This window comes from Panonychus citri, unplaced genomic scaffold (assembly GCF_014898815.1).
Source record: "Panonychus citri isolate SS breed McGregor unplaced genomic scaffold, ASM1489881v1 Contig00028, whole genome shotgun sequence".
NCBI classification, from domain to species: domain Eukaryota; kingdom Metazoa; phylum Arthropoda; class Arachnida; order Trombidiformes; family Tetranychidae; genus Panonychus; species Panonychus citri.
Window position 1 is genome coordinate 776,513 of NW_026515433.1, and position 23,630 is coordinate 800,142.

Here is a 23,630-nt window from a genome sequence, read left to right on the forward strand (position 1 = left end):
TTGATCACATGGAAATAAATATTTACTCAAATGTTTAATTATTAAAAATGAAAGGAAAACAATTAAAAACTCATGATTTATTAGTAGTAAATTGACCTTGTACTGATTAAGATTAGTTAGTTTAATTTTGAAATAAATTGTAACAATTAAGCCAAAGTGGACTTTCAATTGTTTGAAGTGAAATCGATTCCAAGTGATTAAGGTGATGAAATGACCTGAAAAAAAAACTTATTAACTACAATTAGTTGATGAAACTGTTATCCAAATAAATGATCAAGGATAAATTGATTTTCCAATGATTATCATCAAATGACAACAATTTAGCGACAATTACGCCAGTGATTAAACGTTAATTGTACTTGACAATTTTCTTGAGATTTGAACACAAGAGGAAAGGCAAAGGGCGTTGATTGAAGTTAATCAGATTAACTGATCGTCTTAATCATCATCTTCATTTGAACATCCACAAATAATTTAACGAGAATATCACTTTCTCATTGACAGTTGATTAGTTGAAACTAAATCGTAAATTGTTAACAGCAATTAAAATTTATTTTTCTTTTTATTCCAACTTGTAAAAGTGAAAACAAAAAAAAAATCAACATGATGATCAAATTGATTGTTTTGATTGTTTCCTGTTCATTTGTTACAGTTAACGCAATTCTTGCGCCATTTGTACCATGTAAGTTTTACCAACTAATCAACTCTTAACAATTAATTAACCATCGATATCCAATCAGGTGAAGGTCGATCAGCGCTTTCCAAAAACATATCAGTGGACATTGTACCTTGCGATCTGTCGACGACCAACTCGAGTTGCCTTTTCCAACGGGGAGACAATGCAAACTTCACAATTTATTTCTGTAAGTAATTAAGAGACGATGAGAAGACGTGACGATTAACTTGATTGTTTCGCTCTAAAAGCTCCTGATGTCAATATTTCCACACCAATCGAACGAGTTATCATGGCCAAATTCGCGAAAAAATTAAAGGACAAATACGTTGAAGTTCCTTACGGCGGTGGAGTCGCAGCCGATGATCGAACCTATTATATTGACGAATCGGGTTCTCCTCAATCGATCGAGGGAAAAGGCTTAATTGCTGGAAAACCATATTTCTTCAATAATATATTCAACATTCTTAGTTCATCACCAAAGGTAAATCATCATGACAACGATTTTTTTATTCAAATTTCATCTAATTATCTGATCTTCTTACCGATTGATTTAGACCACTTTATGGGCTCGTTACTTGATTCGTGAAGCAAAACCCTGTAAGAAAAGTAAATGCAATTGGCTTCTCCATCCTGGTCAAATGTTGGTCTGTGTTGAGATTCCGGTCACAATTGTTTAGGAGAAATAAATCAACTCCGACAATTAACTGAATTGTATTTTCGCAAATTATATTCACTTTGATTTTCTCCTTCAATTTTTTTTCCTTCTTTCATTTAAATTGTAATAATTTGATATTATCTCAATTGTTAAATTGCTAGTGAGTAAAAGAAAAAACAAAATTAAACAAATCAAAATGCTAATCAAATAAAAATCTAAATTGTTTCAACTTTTTTTCTCCTCTCAATTTTTGACCAAAGAAAAACAATTTTAAGATAGTCCAATCATGGAAATGATTCCCAATCCTTGTATTTTGTTACCAAATCAATAATTAGATATGCAGTTGGTTATAAACAATAAGTAAATTAATTATAGATGCTAATTACGATTAAAAATTCAACTAAATTAGAAGTTTATTCTAATGTCTACCAGATGGCGTTTAGAAGTTTTCGTGAAAATAGCTGATTAAACTTAGAGATTTTTCTGTGAAAATAGTTGTGCCACATTTTCTTTGGTTTTTGTTGACTCGGTTTTCTTGATCTTGTGATTGTTTTTATTGATTAATTTTGTTTTTAGTGAATTTAATTTAATTTACTTGTTTACCATGTCAACTTTGAATGTTAAGATTCATCCTGTTGTTCTGTTGAACATCGTCGATTCATATGAAAGAAGAAGTCGAGACCAGAAGCGTGTGATTGGTACTCTCTTGGGAAATGTAGACAAATCTGGAACCATTGAGGTTTCTAATTCTTTTGTGGTTCAACATCGGGAAGCTGATGGAGAAGTTGCTTTCGACATTGAAGTGGCCAAAGATCTCTATGAATTACATCGTAAAGTTAATCCTAATGAATCAATTGTCGGATGGTTTGCAACCGGAGGGGGAGAAGTTAATGAATATTCTGTTCTCATCCATGAATTTTACACTAGGGAAACTTCAAATCCAGTTCATATCACTGTTGATCCAACATCAGCCGGTATTTCTGTCAAAGGTAATCCATCATTTTACCAATTGTCCATTATTTATCATTCTATTCTAAACACTCACTAATTGTATTACAATTCTTTCATTAGGTTACACCTTGACTCCATTTGGTGTACCCGGAAAAAGTACTGGAACCATGTTTTCTCACATTAAATCTGTTGACATTACCGGCGGTTATGAAGCTGAAATGATTGGTCTTAAAGCTTGTATGGCTGCTTCTGGGATCGGTGAAAGTAAAGCAGTAACTTATGATTCTGAAATTGACATGATTTTGGCCGCTTCGAAAAAATGTTCAGATATAATAACCAGTATTGTCAAATATATAGACGAGAATATAATCACTCCTGGAAAACCTTTACCAAGTAATAGTAATGATATTGGACGTGAACTTATGTCTATGGTGGAAAGTATTGGACCACTTTGCAAAGATGAAGAGACAATCAATAAGAATCTTAATGATCTTCTTATGGTTATTTATCTTTCCAATTTATGTAAAACTCAATTGATGCTTAATGAAAAGCTAACCTTAGTTTAATGGAACTAAAAAATGCTGATATCATTAAAAATTCAATATTTCAACAAAAATTCCAAATTCAAATGGTGACTGTTCACCTTTGGTATCAATCATCATTTTCGACCATTAAATTGATTGTTAGATTTGACCAATAATCTTATTAGATCCGTGAGATTTTCGGATCAAGCTGAAATTAATTGAGTAGCAAACGAGGGTTCACTTAGCTACATTTATTTCTTTAAACAACAAAAGATTAATATACATCTTTATTTTCTTCCTCCATGATAATCAGGTAACTAAGTATTGTTAAAACAAAATCAGGAGAGAATCTATTAGATGATGAGCTGAGATTTTGCTCAAAAATGTTGGTGATTCCTTTTTGTTTACTGACATTATTAGATTAACGCATTTTGATCAGATTGAATCTCATGATTAAAAATGGTATCCAAACGGGTAACGAACAGTACAAGATAAACTTGACAGCAAATAGTCGCCGATTCTTGATGCTGAATGGTAAATTCTAGAAGAAATAAAAAATAAATAAAAAAACAAAATTAGATTAAAGGTAATCAACAAAAAAAAGTAAACGAAGAAATTGAAATTAATTGACTTACTTCTCCTTTGTAGGTGAAACCCTCATGACAAAGCCTAATCTGTTGTGGGGATCGTCGAGCGACAGTTAATAAACTCCGGGCAGCAGAGATCATTTTAATTTAGGACCAAAGGAACAATTTAATTAACAAGAAATTAGAAAATTTAATCAACCAAATTCACTGATTTGACCTTAGACTCAAAAAGTATCGATTCCAATCAAGATCCATAAAAAGAATAAGATACAAGTGAAAGCGCGAAAAATGAGTTGATAGAAAAAGAGACAAATTAAATCATTGGAATAATTGAAATTCTAATCATTAAACAATAGAAAATGGCGGAATTGAAAACGAAATAATCGTCAATAATTACGAATTAAAAATGGCCTCTAATTAATTGTGAGAGAACCAATAAACTTGTTCAGTGATTTTCTTAACATGTTGACTCATTTACCTTGGTAACCAAAATCCTCACGTTGGTTTGATGTTTTTTGGTTATGTGATTATTTTGATTTCTTGAATTGTTGGTTAATATTTTCTTTAATTGTGTAGCTTGTAATTGTTTGAATGGTGAAATGATTGGTCATCTTGTTGGACAACGTTCTAAGGATTGTCTTCGTTTGATAAATATTCTTCTTAAAAGTGAAAGTAGATATTCATTGGGAAGAGTTTACCATGAGCGTCATGTTTCATCATTTACTAAATTTTATTGTCACAAATTATCAACTAATCGATCAACTGTTCACGATTGGAATAATTTATTAGACTCGCCTAAGAATCAAGTATCTAGTGTACGAAATTATTGTGATCCAGCTCGTAAAGGTGATGAAGGTGATGGTGTTGATCCTCCTGAAAAGGAGCCTTCAATGTCTATCAAAGAGGAGGAAGAACATGATTTAATTATGTCCGGTATTTCAAGCACTTTGGCTACAATGACGGTTCCCGAATATTGGCCTAATATTCCTGTGATTGCGATTACTGGTCGACCCGTTTTCCCCAAATTCTTAAAAGTGATTGACATCTCCAATCCATCATTAATATCGCTAATCAAACGTAAAGTGCGACTTAATCAACCCTATGCCGGTTTATTCTTGAAGAAAAATGAAAACAATGAAGAAGAAGTTGTTAAAACATTGGATGATGTTTATCCTGTTGGAACTTTTGTCCAAATATTGGAGATTCAAGATGTCGGAGAGAAATTGAAAGTGGTTCTTCAATCACACCGAAGAGTTAAACTGGTCAAACAATTACCAGAAGATTATGATTCTTTAAATGATAAGCTGAAGAAAAAGAAATTAAAGAAAAAAGAAGATTCCAATGAGGCTGAATCAGAATCGATTACATGTTCCACTCCTCCAGAACCAATAACAAGTACCTCCACTGATCTAGGACCTGTTCTAATGGCACAAGTGGATAATGTTAACCACGAACAATTTGAAATGACCAAACACGTTAAAGCAATTACTCAAGAAATAGTCAAGACAATTTTAGATATTATGTCAGTTAATCCTTTGTATAGAGAATCGGTTCTTCAAATGTTACAGGCTGGACCTCGAGTTGTCGATAATCCTGTTTATTTATCCGATCTTGGAGCTGCTCTTTCGGGTGCCAAAGGTCCCGATCTACAAGCGGTTCTAGAAGAGACCAACATCCCTAAAAGACTAGAATTGTCTTTAACTCTACTGAAAAAAGAGTTTGAAATGTCCAAATTACAACAAGAGATTGGAAAAGAGGTTGAAGATAAAGTTAAACAACAACATCGTCGTTATCTATTACATGAACAACTTAAAGTAATCAAAAAGGAATTAGGATTAGTGAAAGATGATAAAGATGCCATCGAAGAGAAATTCAAAGCTCGATTGAAAGATTTAACGGTTCCTAAACACATAATGGACGTAATAGAAGAGGAACTGAATAAATTAGCCTTTTTGGACAATCATTCGTCTGAATTTAGTGTTACACGAAATTACCTCGACTGGTTAACTAATCTTCCCTGGGGTAAAAGCAGCGAAGAGAATTTGGATCTAGAAAGAGCGAAAAAAGTTCTTGAAGAAGATCATTATGGAATGGAAGAGGTTAAAAAACGAATCCTCGAATTTATCGCCGTCAGCCAATTACGAGGTAAAACTCAGGGTAAAATCCTTTGTTTCCATGGTCCCCCTGGAGTCGGTAAAACAAGTATAGCGAAATCAATTGCTCGAGCATTGAACAGAGAGGTTAGTTGGCTATTTTCAGTTAGATTAATTATCGTTTTCTAATGATTACTTTTGCGTCTTTCCAGTATTTTAGGTTTAGTGTTGGTGGCATGACCGATGTCGCCGAAATCAAGGGTCATAGAAGGACATATGTCGGTGCGATGCCTGGTAAACTTATTCAGTGTTTAAAAAAGACCAAATCTGAAAATCCATTGGTTCTTATTGATGAAATTGATAAAATTGGTCGAGGTTATCAAGGAGATCCGTCATCAGCTCTTCTCGAGATTTTAGATCCCGAACAAAATGTAAATTTTCTAGATCATTATCTAGATGTGACGGTTGACTTATCAAGAGTACTATTCATTTGTACGGCTAATGTACTTGATACAATCCCGGAACCACTTAGAGACCGAATGGAAATTATCGAAGTGTCGGGCTATGTGGCGGAAGAGAAAGTAGCAATTGCGGAGGTACAATTATTGCAACGATTATATTATATTAATAATGAAAATTATTCCATTTTGCTAATAACTCTCATCTTCTTCCATAGCAATATTTGATTCCACAAGCTCGAGAAATGGCAGGAGTTAGCGAAGAAATTGCTAGAATCCCAAAAGATGTTCTACAAACGTTAATCAAAGCTTATTGTCGAGAAAGTGGAGTAAGAAATTTACAGAAACACATCGAAAAGGTAGATTAACTTTCTTTAGATTTAATTCATCCAATTGATCAACTAATCATTTATCACATTTTGCTCTAGATCATGAGGAAAGCAGCTTTGAAAATAGTAAACAAGGAAGCGGAAAAGGTTAATGTTAATGTTGACAATTTACAAGATTTTGTTGGTAAACCGATTTTCACTCAAGATCGCATGTATGAGGTCACTCCTTCCGGTGTCACCATGGGCTTAGCTTGGACAGCAATGGGAGGGTCAGTTTTATTTATCGAGACCACTTTATTCAAGCCTTTAGTTGATTCTGATAAACCCGATGAACCTGAAATCGGATCAATGAAATTAACTGGTCGCCTTGGTGATGTAATGAAAGAAAGTGCTGATATCGCCTATTCGGTGGCCAAATCATTCATCACCCAAATCGACAGTGATAATGAATTTTTTGAAAAAGCTCATATTCATCTACATGTACCCGATGGAGCGACACCTAAAGATGGTCCAAGTGCTGGATGTACAATGGTCACCGCTCTCCTTTCCTTAGCTCTAAACAAACCAGTTCGAAGTGACCTGGCAATGACCGGTGAAGTTTCACTAACTGGTAAAGTTTTACCCGTCGGAGGAATCCGAGAGAAAACGATCGCCGCCAAACGTGCCAATGTGACCTGTTTAATTTTACCTCAAGAGAATCGTAAAGATTTCGATGAGTTACCTGATTTTATAAAAAGCAATTTAGATGTTCATTTTGTAGATGATTACAAACAAGTATTTGATATCGCGTTTTCACAAGGTTCAAACAATTAATTCAATTTTCTAAATTGTTCTTGATCATTTTTTTTCTATATGTAAATTAATCCCTAACAATCCCCCAGTGAATTTGATAAACTTAGAGTATATATAATTTATTCACTTATTTACTCATTCATTGATTTATTTAATTTAATTGTGATAAGGAACTACAACAATTGGATGGAATGAAGAAGATGAATCATCGTTAATTAAACAAATTGATCAACAAATTAACCTTGAAACAAAACTATCGGATGAAAGTATAACCAAGATAATTGATATTGTTACAAATCGTAAACTTTATCATCCATCATTATTAAACTGGACTCTTGAACAATTAACTATTAGATATGATTCAATGTCATTGGAAACAATTAGCACAATAGTTAAATCATTAAGTAACTTTGATCATTTCAATGAAAACAATTTAAAATCATTGGTTAATCTAATTGAAACAAAGCCAAGAATCAATGAAATGATTAAATCACCTCAACACTCAATTGCGATTCTGGAATCATTGATTACCTGGAAAATTTATCCATCAAAGTTAATTAACCTAATTTTCCAAGATGATTTTCTCAACAATCTACCAGGTAAGTTAATTAACGTGATAATTGATGAAAAAAAGATTAACAATTTACTTTGATTCCCTTTCAGATAATCAACAACATCTCAAAGCATTATTTTCAATTAGAGACTCGTTGGCAATTGAATGTCATCCAAAGTATGTTGATCAAATTGGACAATTAGACGAAGCAATTAAACAGAGAAATCTAGTATTTACAAGACAATCAATGGATCAACTTTTACCAATTAATCCTCGTGATTTAACTCATCATCAATACTTAACTGTGGTAATTTACCTCGCTTGTAGAGAGTATTATCCAAAACAAACAGTCGCTAAAAATGTTTTATCCTTTTGCTTTTCACCGGAAATAATTGTTTGCGATTCACGATTTAATCCGATTGTTCATGGAGCCACAATCAAGGTTGAACCGAATTCAGTTGTTGATTCAACGATAATCAGTCGATCAAAATTTGCTGATCGTGAAAAAACTCAACTAATTGGTTATCAGCGATTGAGAAATCGCTTATTAAATCAATTAGGTTTCAAAATATTTACCGTTAATGAATCACTTCCAAACAGGAAGAGTCAAATTTTTAATTATTTCCGGAGAAAACTACCAATCAGAGTTGATGGTTAAATCGTAACAATCTAGTCTTTTATATGATCGATAAATTAAATCAAAATCTGTCATTCACTTGATTACAATTAGCCAACTTGAAAACTACTACGATGCAACAATTGTAATTGTAATTGTAATTTAATTTGTATTTTTATTATCATCAAAGTCTTACAATCAAATATATATTATCATTGAGTATAATAAGTAAATAATTAAGATGATTTGTCCAACCAATTTGATGATTGTTTAAACAGTTGTTTACTCTGTACACAATCAAATTAATTGTTACATTGTAAATTGGTTGTACATCACCTCATTGATTAAACACATTCATTGATTAATCACTTTTATTGAGTAAACAATTTGGATCTGTTGATGAGAAAACATGATTAGTTATAAATAAAAAAGCTCATTAGTTGAAAAAGTTTAGATTAAAGTTAATTGTTGATTACAAATTGCCTGATGGTTTGTTAATTATCGTTGGTTGATCACAATTAACTGATCCATGGTTCGGTTTGTCAAGATTCTTGTGCTGGTAGAAAATTAAACTCAGTCGATTGGGTTGAAGTCTATTGGGCTGTCGAAGTGGTGTCGTTGAGTGAACTTCGTGTTTTGAACATTCAATCATGATCGAACCATGTTCGAGAGCGATTCCCACTCCACCCATTCTGGGGTCAAGACATGAATCCTCATTGTCCGATTCAAATTCATAAATGTAACCCTTATGATTTGGGTCTTTTAATTGATTCTCGGCAGGAAATCTATGGACCGGCTTAGATTGAGTCGAAAATATCGATATACTTTTACTATTGACACTCTTATTGGTTGACCTAAGGCCAGCTGAAGATGGTGATGATTTGGATGATGATAATGATGACCCTTTGTTGTCGATAGATCGTTTCTCCGGAAATGATCGTCTCAGGGCTTTCTTTTTAAGTCGCTGGCATTTCCGCCTTGATAGTAAAGGTGAGCTTCGTAGTCGCTTGAGAACAGGAAATTTGGTCAATATTTGTAATCCATTAGCCTTTGTCCGACCTTTAAGGTCAACAAGGTAACAAGGTAATACATGATATTGGGTTTCCCTGGTTGATGACCATTGATATTGATCAACTGGATTACGGATTAGATTAACAATTACGGTTATATCATTGGGCACATTATGTATATCCCGATGATTATGAGCCACGAAATCAAGACAAGCAGTTACCGATGAGAATGGTTTATCTGGATCTAAACCAATTCGACAAGATGATGATGATGATGATGAAGATGATAAATCATCTCCTTTGGTTGATTTAGTTAATGATTTAAATGCCTCTGGTATTAAGCTTTTGCATATTTGACCAACATGTGAAGCCATTTTATTCAATTGATACTCCAACTCTGATTCCTGTTTTTGCAATGAAGATAATCAAATGTTAGAAAATAAATTGTTACAATCAAATGCAAAAAATAACCAACGGAAACAATTAACTAACAACCGGATTAATAAATTAACATTTTCAAGGTTCAAGTGATGTTTTAAATGCCAGGAAAATGATTAATTCAAACAATTTACTAATAATGATTAAAATTGAAACAACAAAACAAAACAAAACAAAACAATCATTTACAAAAAAAAGTTTCAATATCACTGAACAATTAAATTACTTTCCAATCAATTACTGATCACTATTTATAGTAATCAAATAATAATGTATTGTTAGATTATTAATTATCCCAAAATGAAAGGGATTAGCAAGTAATTACATCAATAAGATTATAAAAAATGAAAAGTTAATTGATTAAATTTGCGTTTTAATCAGTTAAAAGTTAATTGCATTGAAAGATTGAACGATCAAAGAGAAAGCAATCAATTAATAACCAAATTAAATGTAAATCCAGTGATTTAAAAGCAAAACAATGATAAATGATTAATCATAATCATATTAGGATAAAAAAAGAGAGAGAGACAATTAATCTCAATCAACAACAATCAAGAATCAATATTAAATTGAACAGAACTTTGTAAATGATTAAACATTTTCATGGCTTCAAAATTGTTAAATTCACAATCAAACTAATCATCAACAATCAAATATCAGAGAGAGAAAGTGAAATAAACAAAAATGGCTTCTAATTATCTTTACAGTTGACTTAATCATTAGAGATCTAAATTGTTATTATCTAATTGTTTGATTAATATATTGAAGCTAAATAACAAAAAAAAACTGAATTCACCAAAAAAAAAGTTCTATTACTTTTGTAACATTAAGCTAAAGTAACTAATAATAATAATAATAAGATGATGATGATGATAATGATGATGATGATGATGACTGAGTAGTAAAAAGAATGTTTCAGCCGTTGATGAAACAGGCATTCTAATAATTTATTAACTATCTTATTCATGCATTTTCTTTAATTGTTTAATGCATGTGAGATACATTCACAAGATGAACGATAACAATAAAATGGTTCATCGGTTTCGAATCATGAATTATTTCTACCATACCAATGCATGAATGAATTGTTCTTGATGGAACATGGTGATAAAATTCAATATGTTCGTGCTTATTCATTGATTGAATAACTTTACTGAATCAAAATCAGTATAAAAGGATGATGATTGATCAATGAAATCATAAGTTCATATAACTTCATACAACTTCAATCATCAAAAGTGAAAAGTTTCAAAGTTCTGATTCCATTAAGTGAGTTTATCAATATTGAATATTTTAGTTAATCTAAAATATAAGTTATAACATTTTCTTTTTGTTTCTTCTTTTTAAATAGAATTGAAAATGTCAACAAAAATTGTTAAAGCAAAATCAAAAAAATGATGAATCTCAACATTGAACTTGGATGGCGCCATGAAAAATTATCAAGAAAAACCGAGTCAACTAAACAACATGAAGTAAATGAACTAACTCTGAGTGAATCAGAAGATGAATCAACAATCTCATTGAATTCAGCGGCAGCAAGAGGTTTGGATACTAAAGCAACGCTTCGAATGGAATCGATGAAAAAGGAAATTGGAATGGGAGCCAATTAAAATTGACCTCACCAACGTTCCAAATCGAACAATGTTGCTCCTGATGAAAGTTTGCAGGGTGATAAGTTTATTGTATCTGACAACTTGGTATTCTTCACAGATCGTTCGAATTGTGGTGGAAGAGTATGCAAAATTCGGAAGTTTTGGTTCAAAAACAATCAAGTTGAAGCTTCAAGTTCTGGTGGAGAGTTTTTTTACTCAGATATACCAAAATTCATTGCTGCACAAAAGTATACAAAATCGTTACAAAATGATCATATTTGAAATATACATTCCATTTGAAAAATCTGAATGAATAATCTTTGAATACAATAATCAATAAATATATAAACTCAAATTTGAATGACAATTATCTTTAATTCATTTAATGATGTATATTTGATGTATTGAATTCCATATTGATTTATATTTGACTCGATATCTCATCTAATGAATGAATTGAACTTTTACTTTGTTCATGAATCAAAGTTGTGATTTTCAATGTGTGAATCAACAAGTTTGATTAACTTCTGTGTCTGTACTTTGGAGATTGAGATGTTGATAATTTTGACTCGATATCTCATCTAATGAATGAATTGAACTTTTTACTTTGTTCATGAATCAAAGTTGTGATTTTCAATGTGTGAATCAACAAGTTTGATTAACTTCTGTCTGTACTTTGGAGATTGAGATGTTGATAATTTGACTCGATATCTCATCTAATGAATGAATTGAACTTTTACTTTGTTCATGAATCAAAGTTGTGATTTTCAATGTGTGAATCAACAAGTTTGATTAACTTCTGTGTCTGTACTTTGGAGATTGAGATGTTGATAATTTTGACTCGATATCTCATCTAATGAATGAATTGAACTTTTTACTTTGTTCATGAATCAAAGTTGTGATTTTCAATGTGAATCAATAAGTTTGATTAACTTCTGTGTCTGTACTTTGGAGATTGAGATGTTGATAATTTTGACTCGATATCTCATCTAATGAATGAATTGAACTTTTTACTTTGTTCATGAATCAAAGTTGTGATTTTCAATGTGTGAATCAACAAGTTTGATTAACTTCTGTGTCTGTACTTTGGAGATTGAGATGTTGATAATTTTGACTCGATATCTCATCTAATGAATGAATTGAACTTTTTACTTTGTTCATGAATCAAAGTTGTGATTTTCAATGTGAATCAACAAGTTTGATTAACTTCTGTGTCTGTACTTTGGAGATTGAGATGTTGATAATTTTGACTCGATATCTCATCTAATGAATGAATTGAACTTTTTACTTTGTTCATGAATCAAAGTTGTGATTTTCAATGTGTGAATCAACAAGTTTGATTAACTTCTGTGTCTGTACTGGAGATTGAGATGTTGATAATTTTGACTCGATATCTCATCTAATGAATGAATTGAACTTTTTACTTTGTTCATGAATCAAAGTTGTGATTTTCAATGTGTGAATCAACAAGTTTGATTAACTTCTGTGTCTGTACTTTGGAGATTGAGATGTTGATAATTTTGACTCGATATCTCATCTAATGAATGAATTGAACTTTTTACTTTGTTCATGAATCAAAGTTGTGATTTTCAATGTGTGAATCAACAAGTTTGATTAACTTCTGTGTCTGTACTGGAGATTGAGATGTTGATAATTTTGACTCGATATCTCATCTAATGAATGAATTGAACTTTTACTTTGTTCATGAATCAAAGTTGTGATTTTCAATGTGAATCAACAAGTTTGATTAACTTCTGTGTCTGTACTTTGGAGATTGAGATGTTGATAATTTTGACTCGATATCTCATCTAATGAATGAATTGAACTTTTTACTTTGTTCATGAATCAAAGTTGTGATTTTCAATGTGTGAATCAACAAGTTTGATTAACTTCTGTGTCTGTACTGGAGATTGAGATGTTGATAATTTTGACTCGATATCTCATCTAATGAATGAATTGAACTTTTACTTTGTTCATGAATCAAAGTTGTGATTTTCAATGTGAATTAATGTTCATTGTACTGATCAACAAGGTCGCTAATATATTAGCATTCCTAGTCACCGAATGAATAATGAAAGTATACTAGACATATTTTCAATAGTAATTATATAAATTTTATTTAATAAGAAATAAGAAGAATGTTAAACAGGTCAATCAATACAATGATGTTGGTGAACAATTTCTAATTACGACCGGTAGAGCCAAATCCAGAAGCATCTCGTGAAGTTCCAGCTGGCATTTCATCTGTTTCATCCAATTGACTTGAATAAGATTTGAAATGAACCTGAGCGATTGGTATTCCTTCAACAATGGTGTATACATGATTATTGCGATTATGGAATATAATATTGATTTCCTTGGTAGAATTTTTTTTGATTATTGTATCAATAACATCAACGCCATAGTCAGCGAGTAATTTTGATCCAATCAGATGAGCATATATACCATCAGGCATAGACAATCCAATTTTAGTTGAATAAACAACTCTTTCATTAGGTTCAATGAAAAGATCTCGGTCTGAATAGAAGTAAAATTTGGATACTCCATCAGATGGTTTAGCCATGTACTGTGATTTTCTCAACTGTTTTAAAACGTTTTCTTCATCATCACCTTCTTTGGAATCAGAATCCGTCTTTGTTCTTTTAACAGTTAGTGGAATATCACAATGAGATTCAACATTTTTAAAATGTTTGAATATTAAAACCTCTTTAGGTTCATGGTAAGGTTCGAAAATTATTTGTGAGAATCTCACCCTGATTTATTGTTTGAACAACATTGTTATTATTGATGATCAAAACTTTGACTTCCCCATGGAAATCAGGATCAATAACACCAGCTCCGACATCCAGACCTCGCAAGGCAAATGAACTTCTAGAAGCGATTCTACCATAAACACCTTTTGGCATATCGAATGCGAGTCCAGTACCAATCAGCTCTCTAGACCAGGGTTCGATTTTTTTTGATTCGATTGCGTATAAGTCCCATCCAGCAGCGTTTACCGTTGAACGTCTTGGAATTTTAGCCAATGAATTCAGCTTATAGCAATAGCAGAACTTGAAAACTCATGTTGAAACTTTTCACGGATAGTGATAGAATAGTGTAATGTTGATGATGATAAACTTGACTGATGAATGTTATTTTTTTCAATCACTTTATATACAACTTCTAAGATCTTCCTACTTTTTATCTTCCACCCCTTTTCACTGAAATATCATTATATTATCATTTTTTTGAATACTAATCATTGTAGTTAATAGTTTGATCTAAATGATAAACTTGGTTGAATGATTGAAACATTTTAACAACAAAATAGACTAATTTAAATTAATTTCAAGTAATCAGTTATTACAATTAACTCTTTCGTGTATATAAACTCATGACAAAAATTATTGATTATTTTAAAATTGTAAATAGCTATTTCATGCATGTCTTATAGATTCAGATCAGATAAATATTTTGAGATTTTATCCTAATTATAACACTTTTATATTGCCTTATGCAAATTATAGCAAATTGTGAATATTATTCAATGAATCATGTTAAGATTTAATCTACTTATTGCTACTTGATTCCTACTTTAGATAAAATGTACAGAAAATCGTAATTACACCTTGTATTAGATATTAGGTGATACTTTGATAATTGTTTTCAAAAATCTTATGTGAACGTGAGCTTAATAATCTAATAGAACAATCTTGAATTCTTGATATACAAAAATTATTGTTGATTTTATCAACTTTGATGATTAATCCATAAGATATAATTGTGTTTCAAAGAAAAAGATATAAAATCATAACTAACTTTCCAATTTCATTCAGTCTGAGCTCAACTGAAGTGATTTCAACATGACAACTACTGTTTCAAGGTGTGTTCACTGTAATAGAAAGTTTAAAAAACAAATCAATCTTAAATTTCATCAACAGTTATGTGCAAGTGTACAAGTGTCAATCTCAAGGAACCTCAATGTACAATTACCTGGTGAATTTCTCATGAAAAAACAAGCTTTTTATAAATCTCTAAATGTTTATTATAAAAAATTCAATGAAAACTTTTTTGATATTGAAACTGTCTTGAAAACAGAAAGTGGAAATTTAAAACAATTGCTGACAACATTTTTAAAAAGTCTTGGAATGTTAAAAGTTCAAATTGGTTTAAGTTGTGAGTTTTATCGATATGATGGTTTTGATATTGTTTGGATCGATCCAATGTTTAATTCTAGTTTGAAACCATTAACATCCATCGATTTGTACAATCATTTTCTTGATGAGTGTTATTTCGAAATATCATTGGATTTTGATTCATTTAACCAGAAAGGAAGTGGTTGGATATTGAACAAAGTGAAATCGCTCGAGGTGCGCATAGGAAAGTATATTCCATATCGTGGTGGGTGTAAAAAGAAACAATTACCTCCATTCATACTATCGAAGAGAGCAATAATTCAACTTGATTCATCCGTTGATTGTTTCATGTGGTCTGTCATAGCAGCTGTTCATCCAGTTCAGAAAAACGCTTGTCGATTATCTCACTATAAAAAATATCAACAACAATATAATTTTGATGGATATAAAGGCTATGTCAAGCTTGATCGTATTAAATTTTTCGAAAAGAAAAACTCTATTTCAGTAAATGTCTACACATTCACTGTTAATAAGAAAAAATTTCTTCCAATACCATTATACGTCTCTAAAGAACGTCTTGAACAACATGCGAACTTATTACTGTATGATGAACATTACTGGCCAATCAGAAATTTCAACCGTTTCATCGGTTCTAAAGATTCTAGATATCACAATTTTTGTGAAAACTGTTTTACCGGATTTTTGACTTCACAAAAGTGTTCTGCACATACGAAAGACTGTTACCAATTTAAACCATCTAGAGTTGAAACACCACCAGTCAATACAAAGATTTTTTTTACACAGTTTGAAAAAATGATAAAATATCCATTCATAATATATGCGGATTTCGAGACTTTATGTCAACCCGTTGATTCTGGAGAAAATCGAAATACTTTCGAGTATCAGGAGCACATTCCATCCAGTTTTGGATATGTTATTGTGAATAACAATGGTAAAATTCTCAAATATGAATCTCATCGTGGTGCTGATAGTGGATTAGTTTTCTTACAATCTCTGAATAAGTCATGTGAAAAAATTCTTAATGCATTGAAAAATAGATTTTCTCAACTTAGAATGTCTACTGGAGATCAAAAACTTTTTGATGAATCAACTCAGTGTCATATTTGTGAAAATGATTTCAATATTGATGATGTTAAAGTAAGAGATCATGATCATTTCACTGGGTTATATAGAGGTGCTGCTCATGACTTGTGTAATCTTCAAATGAAGGTACCAGTTGATATTCCAGTAGTTTTTCATAATCTCAAGAACTTCGATGCTCATATTTTGATAAAAGCTATTCAAGATAGAATGTATGACCATATAAACATTATTCCTCAGAACACAGAAAAATATATTTCATTTTCATTTGATAAACTTAAATTTATAGACAGTTACGCCTTTTTAAGTGGATCTTTAGATGTACTTGCTCAAGATTTAGGAGAAGCGTTTAAAAATTCATTTTTGCTGCAAGTATTCAAAGATGAGGATATTAACTTTGTATCAGCTAAGGCATCACTTCCATATGACTATCTGGATAGTTTTGACCGATTTAACGAGATTGAGTTACCTCCATATGAATGCTTTTATAACAAATTGAAAAGAGAGAATATTGAAAAAAATGTTTATCAGAATATGGTTAATCTTTGGAATCATTTTCATGTTAAAAATATGGGCGAGTTTCAAGATATTTATCAAAAAATTGATGTTATTCTTCTAGCTGCTGTTTTCGAGAATTTTCGCAGTATAAGTATTGAACAGTTTAAACTAGATCCTCCTCACTTCTATTCAGCACCAGGATTGAGTTGGGCTGCAGCTTTAAAATCAACAAAGGTAAAAATCGATTTACTTACTGACATTGACATGATTATGCTCTTTGAAAGAGGTATCAGAGGAGGAATTTCATCTGCTTCAAAAAGATATGAGAAAGCTAATATACCTGATACATCGGATTTTATATCAAATGAAAAACCAAAGTTTATTACATATCTCGATGTTAACAATCTGTATGGTTACGCTCTACAACAAGCTCTTCCAATGTCTGATTTCAAGTTCGTAGATAATGTAGAGTTTGATAGTGTGTATCAATTATGTATAAATGAAAAAAACCCGAATTCAGATATTGGTTATGTTTTTGAAGTTGATTTGGATTATCCGTCACATTTACATGATCTTCATAAAGATTATCCATTGGCTCCAGATAGAGTTACAATTGATCAACATCATTTAAGTAAACTCCAGCTTTCGATATTAGAAACAACTGAAAGACCACGAACTAAGTGTGAAAAACTTATTGCGACATTTTTCAAAAGAGAAAAGTATGTTATTCATCAACGTAACCTTCAATTCTATGTCAAACATGGATTAATTGTTACAAAAATTCATCGTATTGTCTCTTTTAAACAATCCTGTTGGCTCAAAGACTATATAATGCTCTGCACTCGTAAGAGAATGGTTAGTAAATCGAATTTCGAAAAGAATTTTTGGAAACTGTTGGTAAATGCCATATATGGTAAATCAATTGAAGATGTTCGTAAGCATTCGGAAATAAAACTAGAAACATCTCTAGATGGAGCAATGAAACAAATGCAAAAGCCTCTCGTTGAACGGTTTTTCATTTTAGATGAACATAAAGCACTTTTCAAGATGAGGAGAAAATCAGTGCTCTTGAATAAACCAATCTTCGCTGGATTTACTGTTCTGGAAATTTCTAAGCTACATATGTACCAACTCCATTATGAAATCTTTAAAGTATATTATGGAGATAATATTGAACTTCTTTATACTGACACTGATAGCTTCATATATTCTATCAAAACAAATAATCTTTATAATGACTTCAATTATTTATCTGATATATTTGATTTTTCTGATTATCCGAGTGAACATCAAAGTGGTCTTAAGAATGATAATCATAAAAAAAAGCTGGGTTATCTCAAAGATGAAATGAACGGGAAAAATATATTAGAGTTCATTGCTCTCAAATCAAAAGTGTACTGTTTGAAAACTGATGAAACAGTTAAAAAAACAGCAAAAGGAGTACAAAAAGCTGTTCTCAAAAAAATGATCACATTCGACGATTACAAAACCTCTTTAGACTCACACAATTTACTTTATCATGAAATGCGTTCTCTAAGAAGTTTCCAGCATAACATCAAATCAATTCAATCGAGAAAACTGGCTCTAAATCCGTTTGATGATAAACGTTATTTATTGGAAAATGGTGTCGATACATTACCATTCGGACATTATTCAACCACTTAATATTCAAGTGATATACATCTTAATAACTGTTTAAGAAACCTGTTTTTTTCTGGAAATTTTCATATAAGAACAAAGTTTCAACAAGAAATTGTTCATTTTTCATTGAAATCTTTAAAGTGTAACATTGAAAAGACTTCGATTTTATGTGAATTCAACCATTAACCATTATCCAACTATCTATGTTAACTACTTTTGATGAATGTGATTACCCTGAAGTTTGTAATATCGTAACCTTGTGGAATCTAAATAAAAAAATTCAAATTATTGGTAATTCTGGAAAAAAGAAAAAGTTTAACGCGGACATATATAAATCAGGAAAGAATAGACTATTGGTTTTCGGATCTGGTAAAGTGATTGCCACTGGTTTTAAAACGGAACAAGATACTCGTGAGTTTATCACAAAGACTTTCAAAGAAGTTCAATTTCTGAAAATCGTCAATATTACTGCAAGTAAAAAACTAAAAACAGTAATTAGTGCTAAAAGTATTTTCGAAAGTGATTTGAATGTTATTTATGAACCAGAACTATTTCCCGCATTGAATTGGAAAGACGAAGGGGTTTCATTTATTTACTATCCAAAAGGTTCACTCATCCTGACAGGAATAAAATCATTGGATCAATTAAAGAAAGCGTATCGTTCATTCGAAAATCGATTTTGTCTAAAGAATTAAGATGATTTCTAACATATGTGCCTTCATGGATGTTCAGGGATATTATTATAATCATAAATTTTATCCTAGAGAGATAGCCGTTCTTGCAGATGATGCTTTGATTTGTTTGAATGTATTTACAGGATTACAACTGAAAATGCTTAATGAATCTGAAAAAAAACAAGCAGCATACAACTATAAGTTCACACATGGTTTGAAATTCGAGACAGATGATACACATATGCATATTGATCAGTTACTCATATTTCTAAAATTATTTTATAAAGCAAGAGTTGATTGTGATAGATTTTTAATTGCATGTAAATCAAAAGAAGCGGAAGATGTACTTCGTGATGCAATGATTCCAAGAATCAATCTCAACAATTTTGGTGCAACATGGTCCATGATCAAACAAGAAACACAACCCTGTCCTCTCCATAACGGAAATTCAATGATGAAATGTTCATTAAATATTGTTCTTTTTTTGAAAACCTGGACTGAAACACAAAAAAAATTCAAAAATACTATGATTTGAAAAATGTATAAGAACTATAAGAACAATCTTTACCTTTCTTTTATAAAGTATTCATAAAAATGGAAAATTACAACATATATTTGAGACATCCTTTTACAATGGTGATATCTGGTCCGACAAGTTCTGGAAAGACATATTGGTTAAGTAAATTAATTGAAGGATCAGTGAAATTTTCTCACCCAGAACCCAAAAATATAACATATTTTTTCAGTGAATATCAAGAAGTTTTCAATACAATGCCAGAAGTGAACTTTATTCAGGGATTTTCAGAAAAGTTATTGAATAAAATTGATGGAAGTAAACCACAATGGATTATAATTGATGATTTAATGCATGAAACAGTGAATAGTAGGATCATTTCAGAGCTCTTTACAAAAGGAAGTCATCATCGAAATTTATCTGTAATTTTAGTTATGCAAAACTTTTTCATAAAAGGAAATGAAATTTGTAATATTACTCTGAACGCTCATTACATAGTTTTATTCAAAAACCCAAGGAATAAAGCTATTGCAACTAGCATAGGACGTCAAATATATCCAACATCAGTACGAAAGTTTCAAGCTGTATTTGAAGATGCAACTGCGCAGCCTTTTACATATTTGTTTTTGGATATGAAAATAGACACACCTGAAGAAGTAAGAATGTTATCGAATGTACTACATGAAAAAGAATACATAACAGCTTATCAGATATAGTTTATATAAGATAAAATTTATGTTTCATTTTATATCTTTTATATCTATTAATTTTTTGATTTCAAAATGACGGTCTCTGATGCATTAGAGATGTTACCTCATCTAAAAAAACTCTGTAAAAAAAATTCGAAAAGAAAAAGACAAACCATAATCGCTAGATGTCCAGGAAAAGTCTATAAAACAATAAATGAAATATCTAGAAATCTGCTCGCAGGTAATATAAGACTTGATAAAAAACAATTGAAAAGGATTAAACCACATAAAAAAATTGTTAGGAGATTAGCTCAAAACAAATCTATTAAAAACACTAAAAAAATTATAATACAACACGGTGGAGCCCTACCAGCGTTACTTTTACCTGCAATTTCATTACTCGCAAGCGTATTCACAGATAAATTAATGAAATGAATGCATTTACAAAAATGGTTTTGATCTCTGAAGATGAATATAAAAACAAATGTCAGTTAATGAATACTAGTCTCATGAGAACAATAATGTCTATGAATTTAGATAATGCTGCAAAAGTTAGATTTGCTAATAATCTTTTACTGCAAAATATATCAAAAACACCAATAGAACAGCAAAAACCACTCAATTTAGAAGTGGATGAAGATCTTGAGAATCGTAATCGATCACTGGTTTGGTCTGAAAATTCTGATGATCAAAAGTTTCAAAGTATACCCAATAATACAACAGAGTTTCATCAACAAACAGAAAAAATGAATGGGTCTGATAAGTTAATGTCAACCCCTCGTATTTCTCATGAAAACAAAGGTCTAGCAGATACAACAATCTCTTCGTTTACACAAAGGTCTAAAGCGAGTGAATTAGAAAAGGCTTTACGTGAAATCCCTTCTTTAGTAACAGAAGATGGGAAAGTACTACGAGTTAATGGAAGTGAATATCATAATAGTAATATCAGAAAAATTGTGAATTTTCTCTGTTTATTTAAGACTACACAAGCTAAAAAGATGATTACACCGATAGGTACAGAACGAGTAATACAGGAAATAGAAAAACTACCTTATCTTTTTAATCAGGTGAATAACACTCCTGCTTTAAGACGGTTTGGTGATAAAGGAAAATCATATGAAACATGGAGACAGATTTCGAGAATGAATACTTCTCCATTGAAAGAGTGGGAGCTTTAGGAGGAGTATATAGATTATATAGAGCATTAAAAAAGAAGTATCCAAGCCTATCATATCTAAAAGTTAAATCATGGTTAGAAAAACAGAATGCATACAATTTATTCAAACAAGTCAAACGTAAATTCATAAGGTTGCCAATTATCGTTACATCAATAGACGAACAATGGCAGATTGATTTGATGGATTTATCCTGGCTACAAAAATCGAATAATGGTTATAAATATTTGATAAATGCAATAGATTGTTTAAGTAGATATGCATGGTCTGTTCCATTACAATCTAAATCTAGTGATGAAGTCATAAAAGGACTAGTGAAAATATTTTCTTCTGGGAGGGTACCAAATAAAATACAAACCGATCAAGGGATGGAATTCAAAAATAGGAAAGTTCAAGTGTTCTTGAAAGAGAAAGGGATATTTTATTTTACAACTACAGATGATTCTGTAAAATGTGCAATAGTGGAACGTTTTAATAGAACATTGAGAATGAGATTATATAGATATTTGTTCTATAAAAATACACACAAGTATTATGATATCCTTGACAGTTTAGTAAAAAGTTATAATGACTCATACCATAGAACTATTCAGATGGCGCCCTCTGATGTGAATGAAGAAACTCGTTCACAGGTAATATTTAATATAAGAAAAACTCATAAAACTTTAAAAAGACTACAAAAACCATATACGATAGGAGAAAAAGTGCGTATAAGTAGACATAAAAAACTTTTTGAGAAAGGTGCAACAAGCAATTTCAGTGAAGAAATTTTTGAAATTATCAAAGTTAAGAAAACAGATCAAGGTTACATTTATCGATTGAAAGATACAGCTGGGGAAACTATAACTTCTTTATTCTATCACTACGAACTCACACCTGCAATACTTAGTGATCTATTCAACATTGAAGTTCTTAGAACTCGGATAAATAAAAGAACAAAAAAGAAAGAATATTTTGTGCGGTGGATTGGATATCCAGACAAGTTCAATAGTTGGGTAGAAAATGTGGAATCAACCTGATGAATATTTCCTGGAAGTAGTTTCCAACTCTTCTATGGAACATTTTCCTGAAAATACTCTAGCAAAATTCTCGAATAAACTCCCTTATCCAATACAATTGGATGGAGAATGGGTAGTTGCTATTCAAGAAATATTCTATCCAGTTGATGTTAAACCGTCTAAACGTAATTTGACAGTTCAGTTGTTAACTCATGGTTTGACAGATAAATTAAGTAAAGAAATTGAAATTGACTCTAGTGATGATTTGAATATGATTATCTCAACAATCAACAAGGCTTTTATGAGTTTATTTTTTTCAGTTATTAATGAGACAGATGTCAAAGAAGGAAAAGTCAAAAGATCAACTGATGATAATTTTGTAAATCCTGATCTATCTACATTGACTCTAGAAAAGTTGAATCTATTACCCCAACAGGAAAGAGAAAGTTTGTTGCAAAGAGTTAAAAAAACAACTCAAATGATCCTTGAAAACTTGAAGAAAGAGATGTACAAATACAAACTTGAGTCAACTGATAAACAGGAAAAGATAAATAAACTGAATTCTTCATTAAGACAATATGTAGATGAAGTTGCTGAACTCAAAAAAGAGATTAAACAAAAACAGTTGAAAGATAAAGATTTGATAAAAGAGTCTCATCAAAACAAACAGCTTATAGAAGATAAAAATAGTCTTATCAAGCAATTGGAAGGTCGGATTGATGATCTTCATAAGAAAAATGAAGAGAATAAAAATATGGTTAAAACAGTTAAAAGTGAAAATCAACTTTTGGATGGAACGATTGCGCAAAAAAGTAAAGAAATGTATAAACTTACTGAAGAATATAAAACACAAAACAAAAATCTTTCTGATAAATTGGAAAAACTTCTACATGAAAAGATAATAATACAAAAAAATTCAAATGGTGATACTAAAGTCGTTGATGAAAT

The 23,630-nt window shown here is 31.0% G+C and overlaps 4 protein-coding genes and 1 long non-coding RNA gene across 5 annotated transcripts in view; 3 read left to right on the forward strand and 2 right to left on the reverse strand.

The window, feature by feature from the left end:
• Nucleotides 1–475: 475 nt before the first annotated feature.
• On the forward strand, nt 476–1,560 carry LOC128396934 (uncharacterized). Its single transcript, XM_053357585.1, has 4 exons — nt 476–682; nt 741–863; nt 925–1,157; nt 1,231–1,560. Exons 1-4 carry the CDS (start codon nt 604–606, stop codon nt 1,351–1,353), a joined length of 558 nt encoding a protein of 185 aa, XP_053213560.1. The 5' UTR covers nt 476–603; the 3' UTR covers nt 1,354–1,560.
• A 268-nt stretch (nt 1,561–1,828) lies between these two features.
• Nucleotides 1,829–2,898, forward strand: LOC128396928 (eukaryotic translation initiation factor 3 subunit F-1-like). The gene is made up of 2 exons (XM_053357579.1): nt 1,829–2,320; nt 2,403–2,898. The coding sequence occupies exons 1-2, from the start codon at nt 1,936–1,938 to the stop codon at nt 2,846–2,848; spliced, it is 831 nt and encodes a 276-aa protein (XP_053213554.1). The 5' UTR covers nt 1,829–1,935; the 3' UTR covers nt 2,849–2,898.
• A 144-nt stretch (nt 2,899–3,042) lies between these two features.
• Nucleotides 3,043–3,733, reverse strand: LOC128396943 (uncharacterized). The gene is made up of 2 exons (XR_008326869.1): nt 3,442–3,733; nt 3,043–3,347 (listed from the first exon to the last, which is right to left on the reverse strand). It is a non-coding gene; the product is annotated as an uncharacterized LOC128396943 (long non-coding RNA).
• A 111-nt stretch (nt 3,734–3,844) lies between these two features.
• On the forward strand, nt 3,845–8,432 carry LOC128396906 (lon protease homolog, mitochondrial-like). The gene is made up of 6 exons (XM_053357556.1): nt 3,845–5,633; nt 5,699–6,082; nt 6,163–6,303; nt 6,373–7,072; nt 7,236–7,664; nt 7,729–8,432. The coding sequence occupies exons 1-6, from the start codon at nt 3,993–3,995 to the stop codon at nt 8,274–8,276; spliced, it is 3,843 nt and encodes a 1,280-aa protein (XP_053213531.1). The 5' UTR covers nt 3,845–3,992; the 3' UTR covers nt 8,277–8,432.
• A 9-nt stretch (nt 8,433–8,441) lies between these two features.
• Nucleotides 8,442–23,630, reverse strand: part of LOC128396919 (methylcytosine dioxygenase TET2-like) — a 55,264-nt gene continuing 40,075 nt past the window's right edge. Inside the window, exon 4 of the mRNA XM_053357571.1 lies at nt 8,442–9,648. Within this exon, the coding sequence (XP_053213546.1) occupies nt 8,707–9,648 (942 nt within the window). The 3' untranslated portion in view covers nt 8,442–8,706. The remainder of the gene's footprint in view (nt 9,649–23,630) is intronic.

Bases quoted from the DNA above. Each gene is read 5' to 3' on its own strand.
- LOC128396906 (XM_053357556.1), top strand. From the start codon at position 3,993: ATGATTGGTCATCTTGTTGGACAACGTTCTAAGGATTGTCTTCGTTTG. The intron at 6,083-6,162 runs GTACAATTATTG...CTTCTTCCATAG, and splicing joins AGAAAGTAGCAATTGCGGAG to CAATATTTGATTCCACAAGC. The intron at 7,073-7,235 runs GTTCAAACAATT...AATTGTGATAAG, and splicing joins TGATATCGCGTTTTCACAAG to GAACTACAACAATTGGATGG.
- LOC128396928 (XM_053357579.1), top strand. From the start codon at position 1,936: ATGTCAACTTTGAATGTTAAGATTCATCCTGTTGTTCTGTTGAACATC. The intron at 2,321-2,402 runs GTAATCCATCAT...TTCTTTCATTAG, and splicing joins AGCCGGTATTTCTGTCAAAG to GTTACACCTTGACTCCATTT.
- LOC128396934 (XM_053357585.1), top strand. From the start codon at position 604: ATGATGATCAAATTGATTGTTTTGATTGTTTCCTGTTCATTTGTTACA. The intron at 683-740 runs GTAAGTTTTACC...ATATCCAATCAG, and splicing joins TCTTGCGCCATTTGTACCAT to GTGAAGGTCGATCAGCGCTT. The intron at 1,158-1,230 runs GTAAATCATCAT...CGATTGATTTAG, and splicing joins TTCTTAGTTCATCACCAAAG to ACCACTTTATGGGCTCGTTA.